Source organism: Hippichthys cyanospilos, chromosome 5 (genome assembly GCF_059441005.1).
Source record: "Hippichthys cyanospilos isolate Australia breed blue-spotted pipefish chromosome 5, RoL_Hcya_1.0, whole genome shotgun sequence".
Classification (NCBI taxonomy): domain Eukaryota; kingdom Metazoa; phylum Chordata; class Actinopteri; order Syngnathiformes; family Syngnathidae; genus Hippichthys; species Hippichthys cyanospilos.
Genome location: NC_142373.1, coordinates 10,982,737 through 11,008,213, shown reverse-complemented (window position 1 = coordinate 11,008,213; position 25,477 = coordinate 10,982,737). Strand labels below are relative to the sequence as shown.

Below are 25,477 nucleotides of genomic sequence, written 5' to 3'. Positions count from 1 at the left end.
GGGTGAAGGTTTTAAGTGTCCTAAAAATCTCCAAACCAGGAAGATTTAGTGCCAATTGTGAAGGAGAGAGTCGAATCATTTAATTACGTCGAAATATAACAATGCTGTGATGGATTCAGTCTTTACGATAGTAATGTATTTGGGTTCGGACTATCCCTACTGACTTTGGGACTTTGGGACTTTGGGGCGAGACACAAATCCCACAAGATGAGATAACTCATGAGGTGAGATAATGAGACGAAAATGTGCTTCAAAACATTACTAGATAGAATGTATACTTTAAAGAAACACGGAAAAAAAAGTTTCAGTTTCCATTGATTACAGTGGTACCAAATAGACAAAGCAGTAGTGTTTTGCCTGATAGAAGACTACATTTCCCATGATAGCCGGTGCATAGCATCGCCAAAGTCTTATCTCGACTGAATTACATTTCTTTTTCGAGGTAATGAACCTAATTGTGTGTAAATAATATTATACTTCTGGGTTTGTCGCAAGTCTGAATGTGTGAGTTTGGAATTATGAACTAGCAAACCTGTAGTAACCATGCAATCCTCCACTCATCATCAGACAAAACGTACCATTCACCTAATTGTAAATGGATGAAGTCTGAAAATATTTTATGCAGAAAAGTTCCTTATTGTAGCTGTGAAATGGATAATAACAAATACTGACTATGTTATAACAGTTTATGAACACTAGAGGGCAGAGTTGAGTAAGGACCTGCAGCCACACGCATTCCATGCCAGGAGTTTACCTGCTCTCATCTGTCTCAGGGCGGAGAAACTTTCCCACTTTTCCCTATTAGGAGGAGCCTGCACTCATGCTCAACATGCAAACTAAAAAGTGGATACACAGACTCGCGTTCAGCTGCTTGGAGTGAGACATTCACGGGCATTCAGTTCCTCTGTGATGCTGATCACATGTTTATCCTGCTCAAGGTGGACCAGGACTGACAGCTGACCCATTAGACCCACAACAGACTCAGGAGAAGACTTCTGGTAAGAGCTCTGTACTTGTGGAATGCTAGGGCAGATTTTTGCTAGACTTGGAGAAATTCCTTCCTCGATTAGTGCTTAACTATCATTTTTGGTTCGGCTTTGAGGATAACGGCGGGAATGGAAATAAATCCTTGTCACGTTTGTCTGTTTAGTTTTGATTAGTCAATCCCTCCATCAATAGGATAACATTGTTGTATTTGACTGGCGGGGCGTGCGCTATCCAAACACATGTAATGCAGATGTAAAGTTTGCCTGCCAAGTGCGCAATGTTGGAGAAAGGCTGCTCTATTTGCATGCATGACAGGCACATCCCCAAACAGGCGAGTGTTGTATGCGTGAAAGCTGCATGTTGGTGCAAATCTTTCAGCCTAAGGTCGCAAACAATTTAGTTTGCTTCATCGTGGCCTCGATAATCTGTTACGCTCCGCTTTACAACAAAGCTGTTTTCGGGTTCTTGTCAGTGGCCTTGCTATTAACTTATTTCAATGGCGACTAATTAGGAGCACCATCCCACGGGAGAGTGCGTTTGTATAAGAATGTATTTTTGGGGCTGAGTGTGCACACCTTCCGCCTTGTCTGCGTAATTGTTTTCTCGGTGCCGCCCGATTGTCCCGGGGCCCCCGGGGGAAGTCCTGCCCGCAGACAGGCAGCTCGGCCCGGGCGGGGACAAGCCGGGTCCTGCCGAGCTTCTGAAGTCTTTTGGCTGACTTTGAACTGCAGCTGCTGGAGGTGGAAATCTAGCTGTCTCACCCACACGCACTCATCTACCCCCCCTCGCCACCCTCCAAGACGCCTCTGTTGCCATTAAGACTTTCATGTTCACAGGTAGAAAGGCAAAAAAGGAAGCCACAAGAGAATGGGGATGTAATCTTCAAAGGACGTAAACGAGTCTTTTGAGGATTAAAGGGATAGTGCCATTGGAAAAAAAAAAAAAAAAAACAACTGCATGAAGTCTCATCCTCTCACTTTTGTCCGAATCAAATTCATAAACAGTTTTGACATTCACCGCCCTTTTGCTTTATAGTAAATCCATATCATTTTAGTGGATCCGTACGCCTCCCTGTAAAAGTAGAGAGATGATTGATATTAAAATGTCATTGCTGATTCCACTCCAAATTCGCATAACCACAGTGAAATTTATAAAGCTCCAGGGTCCCGTTTAGTCATTTGTTACACATTCAAGACAAAATGCAATGAAGTGCATTCATCAGCAACTAAGTTGAATTCAGTTCAAAACAAAACAACTTTTTAAGTGCCGGGACAATGTGCACGACAGATATAGAATCAACACACAGTTGAAGATTCAAATATTAAACAGTCACCGATACCAAGTGCCAATACCACTAGCTCTTTTGATACACAAAACATCACAAAACAATGCCAAATAATTTCAAAGAAAGAACGACTCCAATATAGCATTTTCCTTAAAAAAATAATGAAATCAACAGCGATTGTCTGTTTTTCTATCAGGAATATCTAAGGTAATCATAAACTCGCTCCACTAAGCTGTGGCATCCATTTTCCAAACGCAAAAGTCGTTCTCACTCATTTCTCAGTTGACACACGGGGCATTTTTCATTCCTGAGACGCTTCCGACAGATAGCGGAACAGATAAAGTCGAGCGCTTCATGAGTCAAAGGATTTGTAATCTGAGCAATGAGGCCAAGTGTACGATCAATTCTACAACTGTGTTTGGATTTGGAAATGTGTTTATAATTGTATTACAAATAGCATGACTGATGATAGCAAAGAGGTCCTGGTCGCACAATAAAATATGGCTCCAACCAACTATAAATCAACAAACACTATTTTTCATTCATCCTCAAAATTGTAAACTCCCTCCGAAACCGATTTTCGCTTCAAAAAAGTCTCATCGTCCTGTGACCCAGCCTATTCATTCGTGTCCACTGTAGTGGACATTTCTTCTTGGTCGTTATAATTGGACTCATTGGTCTTCAAAGGACGTATGAAAAAAAGTATTTAAAGCCTGAAAAGTTCAGTCAGCATTCTGTCACAGAGCATTTCAAGTTTTGACGTTCTGTCAATGAAAGAAAACTGATTTAATAATTAAGACATCACTACAGTATCTTACGTCAGGTTTTTTTTCTTTCGGGATTCATGTGATAGTGCTTTGGGAATAACGTCCTAGTCAATTGAATATACTTCAATAAACTTCAAATGCTGCTTGGGTAGATCTGCAGGAAATTACGGGGCCACGCTGCTCTCCTGCATCACGTTTGCTCAAATTGGCCAGTTTTCAGCAAGTCATGCGGATAAATAAAAAGCAGATAGATGTCGCTTGAGAAAAAAAAAAAAAGTGACAGTCTGTTAAAAGATACTGAGTCACCAGATTATTGGTGCAAGGCGAGTGCTTCGAGTGGGCTAACCGCAGCTGTGGTGCCTCAAGCGACGTATGATTTATTGAGGGCAATTGGCGAGTGTGAAGTCACCATTGAACCATGTTGCTTTACTCATCCAATTCCTATCTTGCCTTGCAAGTTAGGTGATGGTATGGTAGCTTTTTTTTTATACTTCCTTTTTCCCAGGAGGAAAAAAAGAGCCTCACTTGGTGAGAAGGAGGCAAACCAATGCCAGCTGTTGGCATGAATGTTTCTTTCAGCCTGAAAAAGATGATGTTCTAAAAGCTTGACTATGATTTGAGTTTAGAGGAATTCTCTGACCTCCCAACCACTTCCATCCATTTGCATCCATCATGTCATCGTCTAGCGAATATATGCAACCGCAGGCGACACTCCCAGACTTACTCTGAACTATAAAGTCTTTCATGACCTTATAGGGTCATTCACGACCTTACGAGGTCCTTCTTGACCCTATGAGATCCTTTGTGACCTTACAGGGTCCTTTATGACCTTATAGGCTTCTTCATGTGCTTATGAGGTCATTTATGACCTTTTGAGGCCATTTATGACCTATTAGGCTCCTTCGTGAGCTTATGAGGTCCTTCTTGACCATACGAGTTCCTTCGTGACCTTACAGGGTCCTTTATGACCTTATAGGCTTCTTCATGTGCTTATGAGGTCATTTATGACCTTTTGAGGGCATTTATGACCTATTAGGCTCCTTTGTGAGCTTGTGAGGTCCATCTTGACGCTATGAGTTTTTTTCATGACCTTATAGGGTCCCTTGTGACCTTACAGGGTCCTTTATGACCTTATAGGCTTCTTCATGTGCTTATGAGGTCATACATGACCTTATGAGGCCATTTATGACCTAATAGGCTCCTTCTTGACCCTATAAGTTTCTTCATGAGCTTATAGGGTCCTTGGTGACCTTACAGGGTCCTTTATGACCCTATAGGCTTTTTCATGAGCTTATGAGGTCATTCATGACCTTATGAGGCCATTTATGACCTATTAGGCTCCTTTGTGAGCTTATGCGGTCATTCGTCATCGTCAGGTATTCCTGTCAGCACCTCGCAATAAATCCACCCACTTTCTTCTGATATAAGACAGGTAGAGAAGTGTGCCTCATGCATTCCTAAATGATGCTCAGATTTTTTTCTTTCTAGCGGGCCAAAACGCTGGTCCAATGAGGAATACGAATACATTCCAGGCTGCAGATTAAGCTTTCCACTTCCAGCCACGACAAAATAAACAAAGACAAGGCAGACAGACAAGAGGGAGACATTGCGGCCCAGCCAAACTAAAGAGACGCAAACAAGGTATCAGGAAGAGGAGTCGATGAAAGACGTCACCAGCGGGCAAATCATCAAAGAGAAAAGACTTTTTGACTGTGCGCATGTGTGCCTTCTTTTCAAGTGCGTTTGTTTTTCCTCTGCAACCGAGTGAGAAGCTGGCACTTAGTCTGTAATTAAAGCAATCAAAAGATGAAGAGAGATACGGAAATGCATACACCGATGCATACATTACACACATCACAGAGATGAGATTAAGGCTTTCGTTTAGAGGTGGCTCGAGTAACTCAATATTGTACTCAAGTAACAGTGGAGAATAACATGGCTCAAGTAAACGTAAACAGGAGATCCAAAGTAATGTTTACTCTTAGTAAAAACACTCAAGTAAACGTAAGTACAATTCATCCAAAAAGGTACATTTCTTTGACTTAATCTTTCAGCGTTGTCAGCTTTGATATGTTACAATTGAATAAAATCCTCAAAAAGGTTAAATCTCATATCAAACTCCAGGTTAAATCGAATATGAAACCCAAGTACAGTTCAGAGTCAGCTGAAACTTATGGCAACACGCAAATTTATGTCACATATGACATCATCGAAAGGCTCGTCAATTGTTCTCAAAGTCAAGGAAGACAGTTTTATTGTTTCGATGTTCTGCGGTGGTTAACTTCCTTCCACATGTGTGACAGTTAAGAATGTCAAAAAGCGCATCTGCACACTGACTTTTGTGCTGTAATGCAATTAAAGTTAAAACTGGCCGTCTCATTTTATTTTTCCATTATGAACAGTCGTTAACTTATTTTTAGATGTTTTTCATTTCAGAAAAATATTCCCTGTATGTTCTGAACAGGGCCTGCAGGAAAAAATGATTTAACAAAGAGATCAATCAGGAATCCAGAATTTAGGCTTCATTGCATTCAAACTGACCTCTGACCTTTGAGCTGGCCCAATTTTGTAGCACATTAACTTCTAAATCTGTTTTGCAGTGGCACCTGCATAAGTGATATTTTTCGAGGAAATGAGGTGCAGCTGTTGTTTGACATTTATTTTCGCTTACAAATCACGAAACAAGCGTTTCTTTTCACATCCGGCTAAAACACTGATGATGTTGCTACTGAGTTGTGTTCATTTTCAGCTTCATTTACCACCTGACAGCCTTGATAAGAGATATTAAATAGGTAGAAAAGCCATGCGATTTCAGCTGCAGTCAAGGTTAGAACTTTCTGCTGATGTTATATTAAATATTGCTGTTGTTAATTTTTTTGAAATTGTTGGTAATAGTTTGTCACTGAGTTATAGTTTTGAGAAATGCTTAGATTGCGACATAATCGGAAATATGGAAGTAGAAACACAGTCTAAATAGTCACAAGCATACATAAATGCACCCAGGAATAAATAGCTGAGAGCTAAAGCATTAGGAGAGGAAATTGTCTTGAATAAATCGAACTGAGCAACACTTTCTCCTCATTATGATAGTTGAACATGGCTGGAAAGAAAATGTTTGCGTTTTAGTCATAATTTCATGAAGTGAGACACAAACTGCACACAATCTTGCTCAACACATTCATTGCACAGGCCTCAAGTCAAAAGCAAAGTTTAAAATATATTAGTAGTATTAGTTATAGTATTGAGAGAAATGTGTGTTATTTTCCTTTTTTTTTTAATATGATTTGAATGAATTCACTCTGTTTGCACCTTTTTGAGCAAAACAGTCTGCGAGGCGCAAGCTTTCAAGTAACCAGTGGCCACATCGCAAAGCGACAATCTCACTGATTGGTTCTGTAAATGAAGAACCAGGAAAAAAAAAAAATGACCACCTTTGATAATTATAACCATTACCCACAATGACCCGTTCCCTGTCAACTGTTAAAACGTACTTTTGGCGCAACGGCCAAGGTGAAAGCAATTGCCGTTTGAGTGACGGCTGGACGGCCAAGCCTTTATTTATTCTCTTTAGCTACCACCCCATCCGTGAGACAAAATGCCAGCAGCTCATTCCTCCCCAGTGATTAGTTAGGAGTGTCCCTCACTTTCCATTACTTTGATGTGGAGTGGCCAAATAACAACAATCACACACAGGCCGCATTGCTACTGAAAGTCAAACACTCACGGTTGATTGTGTTTGTGGAATTTCATTAGATTGAATCGGTGTGTTTAATGATCGTAGCCCACGCAAGTTAATTATCATTATCGACTAAACATTGGAAAGAACTCAAGTCAATTCGAGCGCAGAGGCGCATTGATATCAAAGATAAAGGAAACCAGGTGGAGTCCAGTTTGAAAGCGCTATATATTTTGCTGTCTCGCATCTCAGCCTGTTGAATGTATAGTACAACTGATTCATATAGTTGATTTATTCCCTGCCGTTAAACGTGCACAAGATTGACTGACGGTAATTTGCGCACATGCTGCACAGATGTGAGGGTACAACGATGAGGAAAGTTGGAACTATGATGTCTGTCTTGAAACAACAAAAGTCTGGAAATGATTGACAATAGATGGAGAAACACATCAAATCCTAATGTTAAGTCACAATAACTTTTTATTCTTCTGTCAGGGCTCCAAAGACGAAGGGTTTGATTTACAGCATGTGCTAGTTATTTCCTTGAAAAAAGAAATGATGGTTTGAGTCACGGCCTTACAAAAATCAGTTAATTGTCTTTTTTCTGGCAGCAGAACTCAGTGGTGGGTATGGAGAATTGATTAATGTTTGAAGCAGCACTTTAAAAGACAAAATGGCTGGCAGGTCCATGTTTTTACGAAATTTGATGATTGTCCATTTATAATCGCAACCAAACAACGTGCTGCCATTATGATTGAAGTGTCACGTAAAACTACTTCATGGTTGCGCTATAGAAAGAAATGAGAGATGCAAAAATGGGAGACAGGAGGTCTAAATTCATTTTCCATGTGCTCTTAATTGAGTTGTCATAGAGAATCAGAAGATCAAAAACGATTACAACAGGAATCGGGATACTTTTTTGCCCTTTGTTCTGTTTTTCGAGAGGTCCATGTGTAGATGATTTCCTTGCTTGCGTAAAAAAAAAAAAAAAAGTCTAAAGAGCCGAAACCTAAATTTAGCTTTTGTTTTGAAAAGGAGGAATGCAGAACTACTACGTTTGATCCAATAAATAGTAACAAAAACAAAAACAGAACTTTTTAAACAGAAATGTGAGATAAAGGGCTATTTATTTGGTTGATTTGGATTGTGGCCATCACCCCCTAGAGAGCCTAAACCCAGATGACTACATCTTCAAATACTAGTAAATCCTCAACAAACCAGCCGACAATGTTGATTAAAAACAAAAACTCTTGCCTTAGCGAATTGGGACTCTTCTTCTTTAGGGCACATTACCACCCAGACAGTGTTAAATTTCATACTTCATCCGAGACGTTAAATTAACTCATTGAGCTTTACCTTTGCCTATATTTGACTGGGGCCACAAAATTCTGCCAAGACAACTTGATAATGACACACCTAAAAACAGAGGAGTTATTTAGAGAAGATTATGCGTCGCTAGAAGATGAACAGCCTCGGGGCCTGACTTTCATCCCAGACCTGCCTCGACACAGAGATAAGATTTGGGGGAGATGAAGTGAGGGTTGAAAGAAGTGGTAAGACTTGTCAAAAGACAGAGATTCTTCAAACGCATTGCTCTTACTGAATGTGTGCATGTGCGTGCGTGCGTGTGCTTGTGTGTGCGTTAGAGTAAGTCCGTAATGATTTGCCTTGAGGGGCTACGTACACATTTGGCACTTCTTCATTTCCTGCTATCCATCCTTTTATCTCATCAGCAACACACACAGACTTATTCCGGTTGTGGCCTGACCACAAGGACTGTCCTCAAAGACCAACTTATGGGCTATATATTGCGTGCATGTGTGTGTGTGTGTGTGTGTGTGTGTGTGCCTAGTCGGTGATTATGCAAGATCAAACCCAGTGGCGACGGAGAATTAGCCATCAAAAAGGTTGAGAATGGTTTTCACCAAGATGAGTGAAATCTGAGGATTGGAACTAAGGAGAGATGCTGAAAGGAGATAAGTACAGTGGGCCCCCGTGTTACGAACTTAATCCGTTCAGTGGCTAGGCTCGTAACTGGAATTGGCCGTATGACGGGCAATCCAAACCTATGTTAATTAGTGAATGCGTGCACGGTTTTTCAACCTTTCAATCAAAGGTCCATAAAAACGGTTGAGAAGGGTGATTGGTAACATAAAATGCTTATTGCTTCCTAAAAAAATGTTTTTTAAAGTTGAAGACAACTTGCAAATTTGGTATTTTAGCGAGAATCTTAAAAAGTCAGTTAGCATTTTGCGGGCCACGTAAAATGATGTGGCAGGCCGGATTTGGCCCCAGTCCTTGAATTTGACCCTTTTGTGGGTCAAGCTATTTAAGATATTGGTGTTAATGTTCCAGAACAATTTATATTCATTTTTTTTATTTTATTATTTGATTTTATGGAAATGTTTTTAGTTTGAACAAGGATTGACTTTTTTTTTTACCCATCTGGATGCTGCACTTATGTTGTGCGAGTGTGATTGGCTAGATTAGAAGCACTATCATAAAGTACTGAGCGCTATTAAACAAGAAGCGGCATTTTAATAATACACTCCATTTACGCTTGCTGTCATGAAGGCGCCACTCCGATGGCTACTGCACATATGCTCAACATGTGTCTTGTTAGGCAGATTCCACCATTCAAAGTTTGTTTGTTTGAAACTTGATAAGAACGCCTTTTGGACATGTAGCCTGTGTCGATGTGATGCCCGTGCTGAATTTGAAGGAATTGGGATGTTTCATTCCGCTTCCGCAGAGAAAATGTAACTCCATTTGTGTTGGGCAGAGTGCACTAAAGTTACAGAGAAATTAGAGTGTTTTCTGTCATTTTTATTATTAATGCACGCTGTAAAAAATGTGCTTCATCGCCGTAATCACAGCCGTGTTTGCCTACAGTATACAGTTCAACGCCACTATTTACAGTCTTTGGTTTTGTGTTACTAAATAAAATTTAGCTACAAAGGGGGCTAGTGACAGCCAGCTTGATTGGGGGGGGTGCAAGTTTAGTAAATGATGAAAAATACACCGCAGGCTTTGAAAAATGTAAACAAAATTTGGTCTATGACCCTTGAAATAAACACGGGGCTTTTTGATCAACCTGACTTGCAATACTAGGCTTTTAAAATGTTTGGGAGTAGTTAGGCCACAGCCCTGAAGAAACAAGAAAAAAATGGTGCCAAATCGACTGCAGCTAAATACAAGTAGTAATAGAAAATTCTCCTCTCAAGATAAAGCTTATTTACATTGAAAACACAGGTAAAGCGAACCCTTGCCAGTTGTGAATTGTTTGTGGCCCCCATGTTTAAAAAAAAAAAAAAAGAAAAGAGCGTATAGAGCCGAGGTTAGCAATCGGTGACGTGTGCTTGCAGAGATGAGCCGGCACAGTGCCATAGGCTGTTTTGCTACTATCATTACATGTTTATTGGCAATGATGTGATAGTTGTGCTCCAATGAACTCATCTGGGCCACACACTGTGTCACAGCTGGCAGGACTGCTTATATTTACTCCATCCATTGCAAAGGGAGAAGAAGTCTGAATGTTTGCTTTTCCTTATCAACGTTGACTGAGGGAACTTTTTTTTTGTCTTCCAGGAAGTGAGCGCAGACATGCTGCAGAGGAGAGGAATGACAAAATCCATCTTTGTGTCCTCAATTTTAGTGAGTGTTCTTCTGAGCTTAACTTGTTTTTGCCTTACTCCTGTTGTGTCTTTTTACGACCAAAAAGTAAATTCTCCCACTTCTACTTCTCCCAAAGCTACAGACACACAATAGAAAAATAGCGAGGCTAGCTTTATATGCTATATTTTTTTTGTAACTGTGCGAGAATCTTATAGGGTTAACAGATATATTAAATAAATTGTTCTCTGAAGTTAACACAGTTTAAAATTGTAACACACATCAATGGACATACAGTACAAGGTTTCATTGCTTGTGTGTTCCTTCTCAAAACTTCTCACCAGTGTGCAAGAAATCCTACAAAACCCCTCAATGAATCCATTCACAGTTATTCACATCTGACCAAAACCACACTTAGATTGACCAAAGATCATAGTTCCCATTTTAATACTTCTGTTGTAACCAGATGAAACAATTTTGGAGACAAAAGAAGGCAACAAATGGATTGGATTAGTACTATAGTGTGTGATGCCAAGTCATATATGAATCATTTGCATATGCCACACATCGTGTAAAAAGACAGTGCTGCAAATCCCACCAAAATATTTGAACTGTATGAACAACTTCCTAGCACCGGCACTCAAACCTTCCTAATTTCTAATGTCTTTGTGTCACTGTAGGTGTGTTGTATGCTTACGAGTGCTGAGTATTCCAGCTGCGGAGAGTATGAATTTTTAAACCAGACCAGTAACAGCTGCCAGGCATGCCCTCAGTGCCAGCCGGGACAGGAGCCACACATGGTAAGATTCACAAAGGAAAAGTTAGTGTGTAAACTCAAGTGTCACTCAAGCGTGAACTGATCTTGGTTCCACTCCAAAATGGAGTAGCAAAGCATTCTTTCAATTTGATTTGCACATTTTTTCCATCTCAAGTCCTGTAAAACATTCATGTCACTACCCTGAATGATATAACAATGTCTTGGAACGCTCGGGCCACCCACTGCGTCCGCACACATTTGCACTATTCTGCTCAGTCAAAAGTGCCTTAATTCAAATTAACAGTTCCTGCACGGTTAATCGCTTTTACCGACGTTGATGTGAAGGTATGCATCGAGGTGAATGACAAGCAGTAGTTACAGTCATTGAACACTGTTCCTGTCAGTCCACACAGGCCAAAGAAAACAGATCCAAGGTTGAAAGCTTTGTTGTGCCGAGGAATGGGCCAATATCAAATTCTGATGGTAGAATAGCCTTGGAAAAAAAACATCACGGAGTATCACAGTTTTAAAATTACAGCCTTTTTTTAATTTTAATATTGAACACAATCTATTTATAAAAAATGTACCAGATATTTGGTACATTAAGAATTGTGTGCCATGTTTAGTTCAAAAAAATAAATACATTAATATTCTCCTTGTTTTGTTAGCGGTTTTAGTGAGTTGCAGTGGCATATCACATAAGACAAAAACCTCATCCTCATCCTTCATGCATGCCAAGAAGTTGAAAAAAAACAAAACTGATTGCTATCAAAATATTTTGAGGCGGTTTGTTGAGTCAACTTTGCAAGCACTAATGATACCATATTGCCAAACTGCACCGCGCTTTCATGAATGAAAATTTTCTCTAAAATAAGGATATGTTTTGAAAACGAACTGGAATCTTATCACCGGTAACCCTTAAAACTATACAGAAAGCAAGTTTGTTTGACTAGCATGAGCATAAATGTATGTTTTTGATAAAAAATGACCACATACGTACTCTTTTTTTTGAAGTTGTGTTTTGAGAGTAAGTGGTACTAGGTATAGGGCACAACTTAGAATCTTAACTTGATTTTAAATGGTAAAACTTAGTCCAATGATCCCTCATAAGTGGCAACAAACTCTGCAAACAGCCAATCATATTCTGCTTTGATTAAACACCCCTTTTGTTAGATTAAGCAAAAAAGAACAGCGCCCATTACCTGCAGGATTACCTGCACTTGGCTAGTTATGCTTATTGCTGGTGGGTCCTTCTTAAGACAGAAACACTCTCAATGGATAATTCAATCCTAGTATTGCATCATAAACGCAGCGTTGCGACTCATTTGTGTGACGGCAATCTGCCGTTTTCAAAGACTGGTGTCAACTTGTCAACTCGTTTCTCTCAGGATTATTCAAAGGTCTTAAAAGACCGTTAGGAGACAACAACATCCTTCCCTTTGAAGCAGAATTAATCACACCATTATCAACTTCCTTCCTCACTTAGCGTCCTAATCCAATAAGCACACTGTTCTCACTGTACTCCTTCCTTGTTTCTTCAATGAGCACCTCTGACTGATTCCAATTATCGCCGAGGCTAATGTAGTCGGTTCCGAGCCGAAAACAACGAGATCAGAAGGAAGCGGGGATCAATCGGTTGAGCGTCGCCGCTGCACTTTCGCCCGCCTGTCTGATCCCGACGGAGGCTCTAATTCATGTTAGCTCTCAAGTGTGTGTTCAATCACGGCGTAACCACAGGGTGCATCCTCACACTGACTTCAGAGAGCGTCTGCACTCGCATTCGCGCGCACGAGTCATCGCAGGAAAAGGAAAGATGTTCAAGCCCCATTTTACCTAATTTTTTTTAATCCCGACTGTGGTAAGTGCAGCTAGTTCAAATATCCTTCTCCTCAGAAGATTGAGATTATGGCAGTGGCTTTAAATAGGAAATTGATTGGGTTGTATGCATGTGTTCACTCCCCCCACCCACACCCAAAAAAATGATGCGAAGCGCACAGGAAGACAAAGCGACAAGACTGCCGAGGGGCTCGACACTGTTTTATGTATGAACCATGAGGGTCAAATAGGAGTGAAGCCTTATGAGCTTCTTTCAAGAGCTGATCCCTTCTAGCCTCAGGCCAAAGCTCACTTCAGTGACATCCTTTTTGAGACATGACAAGACAGATAAAAGAAATTGGAGAGCGTTACCCTGACTTGTAAGTACGCATGGGCCCACAACCGGCTTGACGGTTTACCAAAGTTTTAAAAAGTTCAAGGTTACAATAACTGCAAAGAAGATCTATAACCAGCAATGAGCGCTTTTCTTCTTTTTTTTTAATCTCACCAAGGGGGAGTTTAAATGGAGCAGAATATGATTGCAGACTTGACTCAACAACGTTAATACTGTATTTTCCGCACTATAAGGCGCACCTAAAAGCCTTTTTTTTTTTTAAGATGATGGTGCGCCTTATAATTGGGTGCGCCTTATATATGGATCAATATTGAGATTGGGATCAGTAGATGGGGAATGAAGTGATGAAGTAAGCTTTACCTGTTTCTTTTGTGTGTTTACAGTTGAACAAGGTTGCTCATATTCACATTGAGTTATTATGCTATTGAGAGTTATTATTGGAGTTATTATTGTTATTACTTTGAGGATTACAATATTGTGATTGAAAAACTTTTAAAATATGTCATTAATTGAGGGTGTGCCTTATAATCCGGTGCGCCTTATATATGGAAAACGTTTTAAAATATGTCATTAATTGAGGGTGTGCCTTATAATCCTGTGCGCCTTATAGTGCGGAAAATGCGGTAATTATATAGCAATCGCAGATGTTAAAAAAATGTTTTTGTTACTCTCATTATTATGGCTTATGGGTGTATGTTCTGTAGACCTGTGGCTATGGTGTGAAGGATGAAGACTTCTCCTGTGTACCATGTCCGCATGGGAAGTACTCCAAAGGCAAATATGAGATCTGCAGACGACACAAAGACTGCGACGCCCTCTACAAAGCCACGGTGCGCACGGTGGGGACGCCAGACAGCGATGCTGAGTGCGGCCCCTGTTTACCAGGGTAAGATAGCAAACTGGTACGCGAATGCAACGGTATCATGCGTTGAAAACCTTTGCAAGAAGAAACCAAAAAAAGCAAGCTTGGTAATAACAACATGAGTATGAGGATGATATGGAAAGACAAAAACAAAGATTTTAGACTTGCTAGTTGAGAAATTGAAAGTCTACTGTTCATGCTTGAACATATACGTCATTTTCCCTCTAATGTGTTCCCGGAAAGTGTTATTAGATTGTGGTCCATAGTTCAAATAATTATTATAATGTTTGGGGTCGAATGCACCATTCATTATTATTGCCTGAAGCAACACTTTGAAGTTAATAGTACTCATTTAATTAATCAAATCAATCATTTTCTAGTTCGAAATCATAATACAAGTGTATTATAATTTCCCTTAATAATATGCCATGAAGATTACAAATTTGATAGGAAAGTTGAAAGTTGTAATTGTCAACAGTTGAAAACATTTTGACAAACTATGTAACTGTAGAGTATGATAGGATTAAAATCACAATAGATTCACCTTAATGCTGATTTGATTTTGTTACTTATGATGGTGTTGATATGGTCCAAACTGAACAAGTGAACATTCGGTAAATAATAACACTTTTGAGATTTCATAGTACCATCTTATCTTATCTTGAGTTTCAACTCAACCCTGTCGCAAGCCTTGTTTATAGCCCCCAGGCTAAATTTGATCATCTGTCAGATTTTTGTTTTCTATACAGTATAACATACTGTGCAATGTCTCCTAAAATGTTCCATACCGCATCTTTATTTTGTACTTTTTTCTTAAGAGATCATTTTTCAAAGCTGATTTTACATTTGCACATTGTTACATTGATGATTCGTCTTGTATTTCATGCAGGTATTACATGCTGGAGAACAGACCCAGAAACCTCTACGGGATGGTGTGTCACTCCTGCCAGAATGCACCGCCCAACACCAAAGAATGTAATAACCAAAATCTACTCTTGTGTATTTTCATTTTTTTACCCATCGTTTCTGTAACCTTTGTCTTTGTAAGTAAGCTAAATCATTTGTATAACCTTCTCAAATCTTCTCGACCGTGCTTAAGTCCAAATATTTGAAACACTGCTGTAGAATTCTACACCAGGTATTGGAAGCACATCAAAGAATTGATTACAGTATTTCTCCCACCCCTAAAGCAGACACATACTTTCCAAGTAATCTGTGAATTAGCTCAGTGTATGTGTGTGTTTGAGCAATTAAAACGTCAAGGAGTTTGAGATAGATCATTAGCATGTTAGCACTTGTATCAATGCGTTGGTAGACGTTTTTGTGTTGTCAATTTTAGATGCATTATGGTTCTCTCCCATGCCGTTCAGTGAAGGCCATTTTCTACCAGTCGTGCATAACAATGTTTTTTTAGCTGCTTGGATTGTCGATGGCAGCCTGAAACGAGGCTCTGTTATAGTGTAAAAATGTATAAGTTGACACCTACTGTGTGTAAACCTGAACACCAACGTGCGTGTGTGTGCACGCGTGTGTATGTGCTTGTGTTAAATCTGCAAGCAAAACCACAAAACCTGAAACAGAGCTCCAGTTCAAGGTTATAATCTTAACTAGAGAGTGTAAACACACACTGGAAGTTGTTTGAAGCCACGGGGCACATACACAATGTGTTTGTTTGTGTGTGCAGCGTAGTATACAATTATGTGTAAGATTTAGAGCAATTGTGGGCAGATGTAAAAGTAGTCTTCATATTGTTGAAAAAAAGTTGATCACGTATTGTTCATACAGCTCATTTAGAAGACTAAGATAAAGAAATAATTAGTGGCATTCAGTAAACCAGAGACATCGACCAAAGCTAAATTGTACATCCAACCAACAATTGTCCATCCCTAAAGCTAGCTTTGTGTACAGAAGTTATGGTAGCTGGCACGTTTTCAAGTGTTGGGGAAGGCGCGAGAGAGGCTGGACGCATCTTATTATGTGTTGTAAAACAATGTGTTTTGTGAAGAAATGGAAAAACGAAAATGGAAAATGTCCATTCATTTGGCATATATCCCAAATGAATGGACATTTTCCATTATTGCCATGTCAACCATCTTTGTCATTAGGGGACCAAAAAGGAACTAACTTCATTCATCTTTATCTTCATTTATTTAGGTGTTTTTTTTTTTTTTTTTCATGAATTGGGATCAGGCCGGCGTGCGTAGTAAAAATGTAGTATGATTTTACCTGTCCGGCACGCCTTAGAATAGAGTCCCCCATGCAGCCCCTCAGCCCTGCTTTTCAGTATAAAATATGCCTGAATTCGATCCGGATGATCATTCCTATTCACAGAAATAAATAAAGTTATAAATATTTAGCATTGAATAATTGCTAAAAATACACAATTAATATCGAAGAAATATGTGTTTGTTTCACAGGTATGCAAAGCAATGAACCAGTACAAAAACCTCCGTTTGATCCTGGCAGCACCACAGTGTTTCCTCATCTTCAAAAAGGTACACACAAAAACACAGTTACACAAAATACACACAAAAAACAAGAACGTAACCCACTACGTTTCGTCATCTTTCTCAGATCCAACGGGACAAGGTCATCTCGCCACGGCTCTCATTATTGCCATGTCAACCATCTTTGTCATGGCTATCGCCATTGTTCTTATCATTATGTTTTACATCCTAAAAGCAAAGCCAAATGGCCAGGGTGAGCGCACGCAAAACAAGCACTCAAACACGCATGTAGGGTCATGCATGTAGCTTACGTGCTTATCAACATGTTGTGTTTCTGCAGCATGCTGCAATGGACAAGTGAAATCAGTTGAAGCTCAGACCAACAAGCAAGAGGACAAGAAAGAGGTCCCTGGTATGACAACACACACACACACAGCAAATGCACACATATACAAAAGTGAGAATGTTCATATGCACACTCACCCTAGTTTGAATCAAACAGTATTTTTTTTTTTTTAATATCCAAACTGTTAATTCTCCAAGTGTCTTCATTAAAGCCCAAATCTAAGCATATTTTGAAATGTCAAGGTAATGGAGAATTGAGCAAAATGTTAAATTAGTGGCATTATTAAGCGATTCTATTACATCTGCATTTGATGTTTTGGTTTTTTTTTTTATGTTTTCATTATTTATTGCAAATATAAGCCAAAAAAAAGAGGTGCTTCGAAGTTTCCATAAACTTCACTCACACGTGAAACCACTTATAAAAGAAAAACTACAAAAATATGAAACAGATGCAGTTCAAATAGAATCAAACTAAAGTGAAAATCATATGTTTGTGTAATGACAGTGCAAGCTACATCCTGATTGCAGTAAGTCAGACTATAATTAGAATTTCCATCTAGGAGTTAGTGACAGTAAATAAGATTCACACCGCCCTGCAAAAAAACAAACATTGCAATCTAACACAGGTAATGATGGTTTATCTCAACCGTGAGTGTGTGTTTATTTAAAATAAACTACAATGAATTATATTTGACAGTAAATGAAGTGAAAGGCAAAAGATATGAAATATGCAACTGTCAGTTCATACTTGAAACTCTAAATTACTTGGTCATCATCCTTGTACGCTAGAACACTGAAAGTCCATTCAAACTATAAACATACTTTCATGGGAAGAAAAGTACTTCTCAAATGACTTAAAACTTCAAAAGTTAAAACTATTGTTCTGTTTGATGTGAATATGTCAAAGAGGAATCCTAAAATTGGGACCCAGGAAACACAATCTGTCAAAAAGCCAAGTATGCTTGAAAAGGCAACTTCAATCTTGGTAAAACGAACAAAGAATAATAAAATCGGCATAAAAACGACAAATTTTGGAGACGTTTGGACTTTTGTGTGAGGAAAAATGACACCTTGGTATTGCATCGTCCATTGAAAAGTTGGTTTAAAAAAAAAAAAAAACGGTGCGGTATTATTTCTCAAAGTCACTCTCCCCCGATTGAATGCGAAATTTCCATTAAAACTGTGTCAAAATTAGCATCACATTTCCATTGCTGACACTTGCCCCCAAAAATTAACTTGCGCAGATGGAAGATGATTGTCAAGAAAAGTAGTATGAGCAACAGAATACATAATAAACAAAAGCAAATTTTTTTTGACAATTTAAAGGAAAGTGGCCACTTGTCCTGATGCTACTTTGACGAGCTTTTCTTTTCTTTTTTTCCATTGCTGTTTTTGCATTTCAGTTTTAATTTTTGAATGTATACTTTTGCGTGCATGTCTGTTTAGAAGTTTAACAGACGCCAAAAGATTAAACGGATTGTGTTGGGCCCTGGAGGTTACGTCCTATCTAGCAAAACACATTTTAACATCTAATCTCAAGTCAGTCCAGCAAGTGCGCATAAAAAAAAACAGTAACTGTATGTTTCATGGCATAACGTTCAGTATGCTAGCTGTGCATTCGCTCCGTGCATGTGCAAGTCTGTGTATCCGTTTGCATGCGGGTGTGTGTGGGCTACGAGCGCCGCGGCGTGATGAGTACATCCCGGTGGAATGTGGAACCTGCCCAGATAAAGTCATGCATCCCTTAAGGCGCCATTTCTGCTGACAATGATGCTCTGTTCTCCTTCATGTGCCGGCTAACTGCTCCTCATGTTCTCAGCAGACACGCACACGCGTACTGTGAGGGCTGAATAAAAATAGACTTAATAATATAATGACAAAAAGCATGGCAATTTATAGACTTAATAGTATAATCACTAAAATCATGGCAATTTAGTGGACTGTAATTCACAACAAAACATGTGGGCGCTTAAAGACAGGGTAATATTGTGTGTATATGCAGGCGAGAAGCCATAGCTTCAAGCTAGCTGTCACTTACGGAGGCTTAGTTAATAAGGCTAGGAGATGAAAGTCTCGGGCGCTTTCATATACACACACGTGCATGCACGTACGCACTTTTTACAGTGTGGACGATAATAGATACGATCTTAACCATTCCACTAGCCTCAAACCTCACACCAATGCTTGCTTTAATTAACCACATTGAAAACGCAACCCCAGCAACCAATATGAAACCACAAACCTTCCAACTGCAATGCTTGGAGCCAGAATTGGTCTTTATGTAATAGTCACTGTAATTGCTTTGGTTTTTATCGACCATGACTCAAATACCTAAAGTGGCGTTATCTTCTGTGACTAAATACGTTCATGGGTTCAATTTGAACCATCCTCGTAATAACTGACAGGAAGGAGTTGAGACTCTTTTCTTCAAGTAACAGCCTTAACTTAACATTCTTCGACTAATTGTTGTGTCTTTCTGAGGTGTTTTGCCTTTTCCCCCCTGAGAATAAAAAAATAGTGCCTTTCCTGTTGGTGTTATAAGCAAGTATTACAGATTAATTCATTTGATTTGATTAAAAGTGTGTTTTGTCTTTCCCCTCAGATAAGGTGGTCATCTACTCAGAAAAAAATGAGTTTGACAAACTTCAGGCCTCGCCTCAGATGGCAGTGAAAAGGTAAGAGAAGTGTCTGTTAGACTTGCTCAAAATACAGATTTTATTCATTATTTTCGACAAATTAATTATCTTTGTAAGAACCTACTTTTATTGTAAATGAAAGGCAGGAGGCAATATGTAATACAGGCAGAAGAAGAACGTAAATATTCCATTTACTAGCAATAGCTTTCTGCGTGGATGTGTGTCATAACACAACCAAAAATTTGGAAATTGTTTTATTCAGCATGTGTTTATAATTTAGCCACCGCATAACAAGTCTGTGCGGCAGTAATCATGTTGATGCTGGCAGTTGGTGAGTCTTTCCCGGGTGTGAGGTACCCGACACCTTGTAAACACCGAGAGGTGAACAGTAGGGGGTTGCGGCGGTGTATGTGGTTATTTATTTCAGGTTTCACTCGAAACCATCGTCTTACAGTAACTCGGCCTGATAAAGTGGGAAGTGCGCGCCGATTTCAACGTTGCGCAATAGAAGTCGATTCGCTGGAACGTGACACAATGGCCTACAGTAATGACTGCGAATGTCGTTCGCAGATTGCACACAGATGCCAGTCGACCAAATTTGGGGCCCGATGACTGTGTTCTTCACAGTTTTCAAGCTTCATTTTATATAATTGGCTATTACCTATTTTACAGTTTGCATCTTTGTCCATTCTTACGCCATTGTGATATCATGATACGTCATTAGTCATGGGCCAAATACTGCGGTGACTGAAAGTATTAATAAACCAAGAACGTGCACAATACCTGCTCTCGCGTGTGATTTTAGAAAATCCGTAAGAGGTCATCCAATTGGATTCTTCCCACTTTATGTTAATAGTGAATCTCTATTTAACAGGGTTGTTAGCAAGAGTCAAGACAAGAAATTTACTTGTATTTTAATACAACAGGGATCCTAAGTAGTTTAGTTTAATCATGCAAGAAAGTTGCCAATTGAAGGCTACCGCCACTATAATACACTAAATTATTTGAACTGAGATTACCAGGAAATGTCTACTTCCCAGTAAACCAGCCAAACTATTTTCGAGGAAGTTTTAAAAAAAGTAAAGGACTGTATATTAATGCTCATGTAAATGACAGAAACACTATCTTTTTGCGTAGTAGTGAAAACGACGCCTCATCAGAGAACGAGCAGCTGTTGAGCCGCAGCATCGACAGCGAGGAGGACGCGGCATTGGAGAAGCGGGGCTCCGCGGAGACCGCTAACCCGCCCCCCAATTTGGGCCTCGTCAATATGGGAAACAAGCCAGACCTCTGCCTGCTCGCTCTGGGAGCCGTGGACACGGATCACGCCAGCAACGGGACCGCCAACGTCGCCGCTCGCCCCAACAGCAACCTCCCCAGTCACATGGGCAGCGACAACCACATATCCAGCGCTAACCACATCAGCAATGTGACCGCAATCAACAACAGCAATAAAAACCCAGGGGTAGGAATGGGAATCTTTGGAATATGTACTATATATTTATGATTATAAACAGATCAGCAGTTCTGGGGCATCTGGCTTACATTGTGCTTTCTTTTTTCTACCGCAGATGCTCCAGAGTCGCAGGAAAAAGATCCTGGATCTGTATGCTAAAGTGTGTAATGTCACAGACGGTACGTTCTACTCAAACATGACAAAAATGTGATTCTTTGCATACATTTCACCAACGATCCGTACACTGCAGAAAGTCAATTTTAGGAAAGTAAAAAAAGGCTTGTCATTAGAAATATATTCTTTTTTTGTCAAAAAAAAGGAAAAATACCTTGTGTAGCAAATTCTAAAGAAAATAATGCTTATTTCAAGAGATCAAATCTAGCGTTTTAAGATTTATTTGCTTTTTTATTTTTCATAAACAGATGAAAAGATGATTCTGAATTAAGACAAGAACCATTTCCCTCAACAGAATCTTACAATGGACTTACATAAAAGCGTTTACAGGAAGACACTTATGCTTTCCCACGCTGTCTAAGTTTGATTAGATTTATGCTTTTTGGGATTGTCTTGTTTTAAATTACAGCTTTGCATGGGTATAATTTAAGAAAAAAATCAAACTCATAACTAATGTTTGAAAAGTTGGCCTCAATTTTGAACGAGAAAATATTGCTTACTTTTTACTGTATATTAGGACCTTTTAACAGGCTAAAGTGAGGAAAGAAAATGCTTATTTTAAGCTATATTTTGAAGAATTGAGTGAGGATATTTGGAAAAATTACTGGCAGCATTGCTCAGTGGTACAGTGGTTGTCAACCAAGTGAAAGGCCGTGGCTTTGACCCTGTGTGTCCCTCAAGTGCCCTTGAGCAAGAAACCATTAGGAAAAAACATAAATGAGGTTTCAAGGAAAGAAACAAAATCTTGCTCCACTGGCAGATTTTTCAGTATGATTATTTTGCTTAAAACATGAAAAAATGCCTTTTTTTTTTCTTGTTTTTGGTCTGCCACTTTTTGCAGTATATTTAATCCCCGATAAAATTATGACGACTGTATTTTTCAATTGGAAACCCTGATAACAAACCGTGACGTAACTAATGCACATGTACACTTGTCTCCTCAGGCCTGAGCCCCACAGAACTTCCCTTCGACTGCCTTGAGAAAGCCAGTCGCATGCTGAGTTCCTCCTACAGCAGCGAGGCCGCCGTGGTCAAGACCTGGAGGCACCTAGCCGAGAGCTTCGGCCTGAAGCGCGATGAGATCGGCGGCATGAGCGACGGCTTGCAACTGTTTGAGAGGGTGAGCACGGCGGGATACAGCATACCCGACCTGCTCACCCGCCTGGTTCAGATCGAGAGGCTGGATGCTGTCGAGTCACTGTGCTCGGACGTTCTAGGAGGCAACGACATTGCGGCCGCTGGTGGCCGGCAGGGCATCAACAGTTTTCAATGCCAGTTGGCGTGCCCGTCACCATTTCAGGCATCCTCTCAACGCTGCGCCAGTGTCTAAAATCTCTGAGTAGCGCAAACTGTTTGATGCCAAATGCAAACAGAGACTAGACTGAATCCTCCCTCGTCACATGAAGAACGTTGGTCGACCTCAGTGGATACACCACAAAGTCAAGAAGCTACACATCAAAAATCGTTTGATCGAGAATCACCCGACGACGGTGATCGGAACTCGTCGTGTGCCGTCAGCTTGCTGCGGCTAAACGCAGTTGGAACGTCGGCCTTCGTCGCGGGGCGTCTGAACAGGATTGGGGACAATTCAGCATGTTGAATTGGGTCGTTGCCGTCGGAACGATCTTCACTTTGAGTGGCTGATTAGCTAGCGAGTTAGCGCAAAAGACGAGACGAGAACTGGAAGCGATAGGCGCGAAAGTCAAAACCTTTATAATGCGCGCCTTTATCAAGAACGGAATCATTTATCTCGTTTTTTTTTCACATCCTAACTTTGACGTAATGGCTCCCTGAATAGAAGAGCACGAGGAACTCCTTCGTGAGTAAAAATGAAAGCAGTCTGTTTATTTGCATATAAATAAAGTAACGAATGTCAGGAATCCCACAATGCATTACGCGAAATGTACAGGAGGAATGACTAACGCCACTTATGGCACGAAGGAGTACTAAAAAAACGCCTGCGCAGAAGGTACGTAGTAATGGGCATCGCTGCAGTGTGCTCATGGTGATTTTTCATGGTGATCTGCCTAAGTAATAGGCTGATGCTGAACGCTTTGCTGAACCCTTTGAAAAAGATCCCTCTCCATTCAGAAAAACATGCGGGTTCTCACACACTTATACACAACGTAAGTCAGAATTGCTCTCAGGTTTGATGTTAAATGAACCTTACAAACGTTCTTCTGGAAGGATGAAAATCTCCCAACATTTTGCTACAGGTCATCCCAGATTAATCGAAGTTTTAAATTAAAAATTAAAATGGTACATATGCACGTGTTATAAACTGCTACATTTTATGGTAATCAATTAGTTCTAATGGGAGCGTAAGCCCTATAGCTTTCCTGGATGCAAATTTATACAACATACACACACACAATGTAGCTTTTTTTTCCACAGGAAGGCTTTACCAACTCATTTGTACATTCGCCCATAAAGTCAGAGATTTATAGACACATCATGTAGGTGACTTTACAGCTCCATACATGTACCAAATGTCAGTTATTGAAAGGACTTCCTCTACAGCAACCTTGTCTGTGTCTCCAACCTGATTTCCACCACCTTTCCCTTTTTAACTCACTGCTACAGTTTAGTTGCTGCCACCAGATTTAATTATCGGGCGTGTAACTACCCAGGGAACCTAATCATCTAAAGTGTTGTGGTTTATATGTTGGGTGCAAAGTACCTGTGATTTCTACCACCCAATTAAGCATTTAGGGCCAATTAACCAGCGAAGGTCCAGTGAGAATGTTGTAAAAATATGGAGCTGCATGTTAGTCATGCCTCCGCCGTGGAAACATTTAAAAGGAATCCTTTTGCAATGAAAACCATACAAACTGTGTTTACACAGCTTTGGCAAGTTTTAGAGCAAAAATGCAAAGTTGACAAGTTTTAAAGTGAAAGCAAAGAAACAAGATTGTTTTCTTGATGTTGTGTAAAAGTCCACTTAGATGTACAGTACAAAAAAAAACAAAAAACTGAGTGTTACACAATGGTTGTTTTTGTTTGATTGCTTCTATTTCATATTTAACATTACAACAGCTGGGGCTGGACTCCATCACTTCATCAGATTAATCCATGCACATGGATAAGCATGTACAGTATTCATATATTCTGTCACACCAATAAATAACCTCAAACCTTTAAATATATGGAGCCTTGTTAAAGCCACACCAAATCCTGTTTAATTCAAAACAGGCCGGACATTTTTATGGCGCTGTTCGCGAAGCCATTCATAAATGATCTAATTGTTGGATTGGACTAAACTGAAATGATCCCCACAGCTGTTTTTAGAAAGGCAACATCTTACTTGGTATAAATCAGTCTCGAGGAGACACCCCACACTAATGGGATACCTCAGTAGCAGCTGCCGTGTGGCGGAGTAGTAGAACATATGGAAAGACACCCAATTTCATCACAGAACCCAAGTGTAACAGTGTACTGTATATATAACTTATTATTGTCCATAATGTATACCTAAATAAATGTGTATCGCAAAAATGCCTTGATATTTGACTGTTTCACTTTGGGTGCAGTAAAATACTGATGTTGTATTTATGACAATGGGAACATTGTGTCAGATGTTGTCTATAAACCTCAAATTATTAAAATAAATTACATAGATAGATAGATAGATAGATAGATAGATAGATAGATAGATAGATAGATAGATAGATAGATAGATAGATAGATAGATAGATAGATAGATAGATAGATAGATAGATAGATAGATAGATAGATAGATAGATAGATCACTTCAAAACATTGAATGAGAATCACTCATTACACTTTCTGATTTATTCCCTCGACCGCGACATGGAGTTAATTCAATCTGACACATTAACCAGCCAATTAATTTAAGGAGAAATCGTTTGACGTTGAGCAAGATGAAATGTTCTCACGAAGATAGGCTTCGACGGGCTTCAATCTGTATCTCCTGACTTTATCTCATGAAATATACTTTAGGTCTGCGAGATGATAAATGGAACGGAACCTTTCGCCTGCAGCCTGACCTAATGAGTGCATGTGTGAGCACATTTTGAAAAGATAATTACATACTTTGAAAATTGCCTGACGATATTTAAAAGATAATATTGTTTTCATCAACATAAATGAGATTTTTTTTTTCTTTTTTTTCAATTAGGTTAACTACTTTGCTTGAGGTTGTTGTGATGAGTCAGCGCAGAGCAACCAATCTTTAAATGCCTCAACTTAGCAGCGTAAGCCAAGAGTCAGGTCTGGGAGGGTGTTGGGAGCTGGCCTGTTAAATCAGGATGAAAAGAGTGTGATAAATTTCTTTGGAAAGACC

General features: G+C 39.7%; 1 protein-coding gene across 2 annotated transcripts; it reads left to right on the top strand.

Annotated features, from left to right (window-relative positions):
- Positions 1-817: 817 nt before the first annotated feature.
- Positions 818-24,677, top strand: edar (ectodysplasin A receptor). 2 transcript variants are annotated; one of them, XM_088415860.1, is made up of 12 exons: positions 818-998; positions 10,304-10,369; positions 11,008-11,127; positions 13,959-14,140; positions 15,006-15,091; positions 16,534-16,611; positions 16,691-16,816; positions 16,904-16,975; positions 19,511-19,583; positions 20,682-21,009; positions 21,116-21,179; positions 22,119-24,677. In XM_088415860.1, exons 2-12 carry the CDS (start codon positions 10,319-10,321, stop codon positions 22,502-22,504), a joined length of 1,566 nt encoding a protein of 521 aa, XP_088271986.1. In that variant the 5' UTR covers positions 818-998; positions 10,304-10,318; the 3' UTR covers positions 22,505-24,677. The 2 variants fall into 2 exon arrangements, with proteins under 2 accessions (XP_088271986.1, XP_088271985.1); XM_088415859.1 differs by lacking the exon at positions 818-998 and having other exon boundaries at positions 10,289-10,369.
- The last annotated feature ends 800 nt before the right edge of the window (positions 24,678-25,477 follow it).

Excerpts from the sequence above, each read along its gene's own strand:
- edar (XM_088415860.1), top strand. The coding sequence starts at position 10,319 with ATGCTGCAGAGGAGAGGAATGACAAAATCCATCTTTGTGTCCTCAATT. Across the intron at positions 16,612-16,690 it reads GTTTCCTCATCTTCAAAAAG|ATCCAACGGGACAAGGTCAT; the intron begins GTACACACAAAA and ends CATCTTTCTCAG. Across the intron at positions 21,180-22,118 it reads AGTGTGTAATGTCACAGACG|GCCTGAGCCCCACAGAACTT; the intron begins GTACGTTCTACT and ends TTGTCTCCTCAG.